Source organism: Pholcus phalangioides, unplaced genomic scaffold (assembly GCF_987345545.1).
Source record: "Pholcus phalangioides strain wild (caught in Gottingen) unplaced genomic scaffold, Ppha-v1.0 ptg000017l_1, whole genome shotgun sequence".
NCBI lineage: Eukaryota > Metazoa > Arthropoda > Arachnida > Araneae > Pholcidae > Pholcus > Pholcus phalangioides.
In genome coordinates, this window is record NW_028301610.1 from 50,939,594 (window position 1) to 50,944,036 (window position 4,443).

Sequence of the window (4,443 nt, forward strand, 5' to 3'; positions counted from 1 at the left end):
ATTTTTCGTGCTTTTGAATAAAACACAATTTGTGTCTAAAACTTCAAAATACTCAATATTTGGTAATGACAAGTATTTTCGAGCTTGTTTTTTGTTGAGGGCACACTTTATGTCCATTTTATTCCTAACATTTTGACATGTCTTCCCATAAAAAGCATTGTTCATTAACTTGAAGAATCCTTTATCAAAATCGTTGAGCGATTGCTTCCTTAGATGATTATTTAAATCAACATATGGTTTCAAAAATGGAGTCTGATGAAAAGATAAGACTTTATGAATTTTTTTAAGTTTCAGCCCCATCTTAAGGTAATATTTCAGTAACCTGTAGTGACAGATATAGTTTTCTTTATCATGTAAAGTGTTCAATAACTTTTTGTTTTTACTTGGATATCTTAATTTCAATTTTTGAACAAGAGATTTTTGATATGGAGATAGCATATCAGCAGTTATTATTCTATGCTCTGGTGCCAAGGGGAAAGTATTATGTTTATCATGTAAATAGTAAGGGTATGACAAATCTACTTGAAATATGTAACCAATGTTATCGTCTTTTTTAAGTTTTAAAATATCTATTTCTTGAATTTCACTTTCATTTAACCACCGAAAGTTTGAAATGGGTAAATATTGCGTTTGACAAAAGCCATATAAGTTATTGACATCAAGAGAAATAATATAAATTTCTTCTAAATTAGGGTTATAGTTATCTAATTTAGGATTATTTGCAATGGTGTGGCGTGTATTATTAAAACAAATTCCTCCTCGCATACCTTCTTCTATGTATGTGTACATATCTATTTCAGGAAGAAGATGTATTTTTGCTTTCGTGAATTTTAATCCTGATTGAAAAGTCAAATGAGGCGTGGAAAAGAAATAAACAGGATCGAGGTTGTAATTTTTGAGAATGAGCATGCGAAAGTTCTCAAATACGTCCGCTAGTAATAATGTATCTGTTATCTGGTATATTTTCAAATAATCTGCGAATGTTTTGCAATCGAACGTCTTCCACACAAGCTGAGCATGATTGTATTCTTCTTCAGATATATTACTATTTGTTAAAGTATTGAAAAAATATTTTTTGGCTGGTAAGGATGTATCTTGGAGCTTTTTAATATCGTCAAAATATTCATACGGGAAAATACCTTTACTTTTCAAGAGGTATCTGTTTTTAGATTGGAAAAATTTATTAAAAAGCGGGAAATTGTAGTTCGATTTTATTAAATTGATTGCTAGATTTGCAAGAGAAGATTGTAAAAATTTGAAGGAGTCAAGCATAATTACATTGTCTATTTTTATGCACATTATTCGCTCGCTGTTGTGCGGCACAATTTTTAATTTTTTCACATGATGATTTCTAATGCCATTCATGATGAAATGCCCATCATATCCCTCTAGATTATGAATATAAAGTGGAATGAAATATTTTTTTTTATAATTTAAGTTGCATGAGTTATGAGCATATCCTCGAAAATTTCCTGTAACATGACAGTGATCTATGACAATATGGTCATCTATTGTAAAATTAATATCACATATGTGGCATTTAACATTCTTACTGAAATCAATCGTGTTCGCTTTTAAGGGTACAATATTTTTCAAATCCTGAATGAGACTTTCACTGAGCGATTTTACTGTATTTAAGAACACGTTAATGGCATCTTCACCGCAATAATATACTGTTAGAAACAATTCTTCATTTTTAACTACAACGATAGAAAAACTTATTGGTTTATGTAACTCAGTTCTAACGGTGTTACAAGTTTTTTGTTCCGATATTTTACACGTCAGGGCTTCAAAATCCGCGTACATGGAAATTGGATGCTTAAGGGTTTTTTCTATGGCTTTAAATTCTAAAGTTAATTTTTTGGGTAAACATACTGGGTAGTTATTAGTACATAAATTTCTGTGTTTTTCAAAAGTTATTTTCCGTTTAAAACCAATGAAACAAGATGGGCAAACGTGGTGGATTCCTTGTTTTGCACTACCTAATAATCTATTAATTTTAGTTATTACAAAATAATGATTATTGTGTAACAACAAATTGATGTGTTTCTTGTTTTTTTTCATCTTAGAAATATAACAAGGGTGAATGCTTTTCCGTTCGTAAATGTAAACATTTATACCGATACTGTTCTTTTCTTCGAATTGTCTTATATCATCTAAATTGACTGGAAAAGTGAGATGGTTAAAATTCAAATATTTTTTAAACTTGGTGTACGAGTACCCAAAGCATTTGTTATGTTTTACTGGAAAAAGAGCAGCTAACACCGCAAGTAAAAAACAATCTTTTTGATTAGTTTTTATGTTTAGGAGACATTTTTTTTTTTTTAAATCACTTGGTAACTTGGCGTCACTGCAAGCACCTGATAGAGGCTTATATCTCCCAATGGTTACGTCAATAAAATTTAGGGATTCTATAACCCACCCGGATCCATTCCTTATGAAACTTTCAACATTATCAATGATCTTTTCGAAGGCTCTCGAAAGAGCGTCTTCATAGTTATTCGCAGTTAATATTTTTTCTACCTTTGAACAACTATAGAATTTTTGACGACATATTTCGTCATCCTGTTTTTTTGTGAAAGTAAGTTCTACACAGAGTATAAATTTGATAAAGTTGAAAATGGTAAATAACTTACGTATTTCGTTTTTTAATCTCGTAAATAAATTATATGGATCTTTTTCCTGCAAATACTTTCGATATGTTTTAATGAAACCCCCGAAACTTTTTTTTCTCTGTATGAACATTGTTTTATAAGATTCGATCAACTAGTTCACCCTCTAGAAATAGTTTTTTTCCGTATACATTCAATGATACGGGATAAGTTCAGGTACATAATTTTACGGAATTACCTATTTTCAAGCTGAAAACCGTCTCCTATATGTTTCTATTTTCTGATGAGGAGGTTGATCACTAAGGTCTAAGACATATGTAAAGGTTTTTTTTTTTTTTTTTTTTTTGGTCGGGTTTTTATTAGTAGAGGATGGCTTTTTTTTTTTCTTTTATCGGAATCATGATAACCTCCTCTTCATCATTGAAAACTGAAATCAAAATCAGTCTTTTTTTTTTATCAGACCAAACCTATCCATCATCTAGATGTTTATGTTTAACATCTGGAGGAGGCACCTGATTTATGAGTCGTTGATCAGAGAAAACCTATCCATCGTCTAGATGTGTTTTTGCCACACCTAGAAGGAGGCTCCTTTGTCTCTAAATTGTGAGGATAACTTTTTTAATTAAGAGGTTACGATGCCAATAGAGATAATGTATGATGATACAGAAAGAATTAGCATTCTAAGTCTACAATACCTATAGCTTTCTATTATAGCTTTTCTATATAGCTTTCTGCATCAGCGCTCAGTCTACAAGAAAATCTATGTCTTATGTACATTGTATTTACAAAAATCATAGTTCCACAATCTTTATTGTTTTAGGTATTGCTGCATGCACTCAATAGCCTTTTTTAGCGTATCGAGCAAAGTTATGGGTAAGTTGAAGCGATTTTTAACATCTCCGTCAATAATACGGGATAAGTTTAGGTACATAATTTTACGGAATTCCCTATTTTCAAGCTGAAAGCCTTCACCTATGTGAATTTTGTAGCTTTCTATTTTGTGATGAGGAGGCTGATCACTAAGGTCTAAGTCATATGTAGAGCTTTTTTTCGTCGGATCTTCATCAGTGTTGGATGGTTTTTTTTGGTTTTTGGTTTTCTTTCTTTTATCAGGTATCACGATAACCTCCTCTTCTTCATCAGAGGAAACAGAAATGGGTCTTTTTTTATCTAAAAAATTATCAGACAAATCCTAACCTTACAAATAAATAAAATAGGTGTCTGGAACAGTAAATAAAAAAATATTGGAACGAGACTTACCGTTGTTGGTAGCCATCCTAACTTTGATGAAGATGATGAACAACTGATAGATTCGATTGTGGACTATGAAATTGTGGGTCGATGAGCTCCAGTATTTATACGGTTTTTCAAGACTACTATTGCGCGTACACTTAATGTTTCGTATTATACGAGTAAGTAGCTGTTATTGATTGTTTTCATGCTGTGGTTATTTCTTTCTACTAGTAATTAAGGATGTGGTTATTTTTTGAACTCGTAGAAGTGAACTCTTGACATTTTTAAACTCGAAGACGTGAACTCTTGACTTTTCTTTGAACAAAGACTCATTTGAATATAATCCTTGAGGTAAAGTTAGTTTCTAAACATAGTTTCTCTTGTCTGAAAAAAAAAAACTACCCGGATCTATATCCGCCGTTGCATATCCGGCATAAAAATGAAAGGAAGTCTCTAACAGTTTCGTCGTTCGAGACTTATTTGGATAATTCACCTCATTTATGAGTGCGTTTAATCTCTCATGGGAAGTTATTAGTGTATTGTCATGACCAAAAACGATTCAATGACGTTTTTAGCATGATAATTCAGATTCTACTTG

The 4,443-nt window shown here is 31.5% G+C and overlaps 1 protein-coding gene across 1 annotated transcript; it reads right to left on the bottom strand.

Moving 5' to 3' along the window:
* Positions 1–2,942: 2,942 nt before the first annotated feature.
* On the bottom strand, positions 2,943–4,189 carry LOC149074076 (uncharacterized). Its single transcript, XM_089246894.1, has 2 exons — positions 3,873–4,189; positions 2,943–3,782 (listed from the first exon to the last, which is right to left on the bottom strand). The coding sequence occupies exons 1-2, from the start codon at positions 3,886–3,888 to the stop codon at positions 3,421–3,423; spliced, it is 378 nt and encodes a 125-aa protein (XP_089103020.1). The 5' UTR covers positions 3,889–4,189; the 3' UTR covers positions 2,943–3,420.
* Positions 4,190–4,443: the final 254 nt, after the last annotated feature.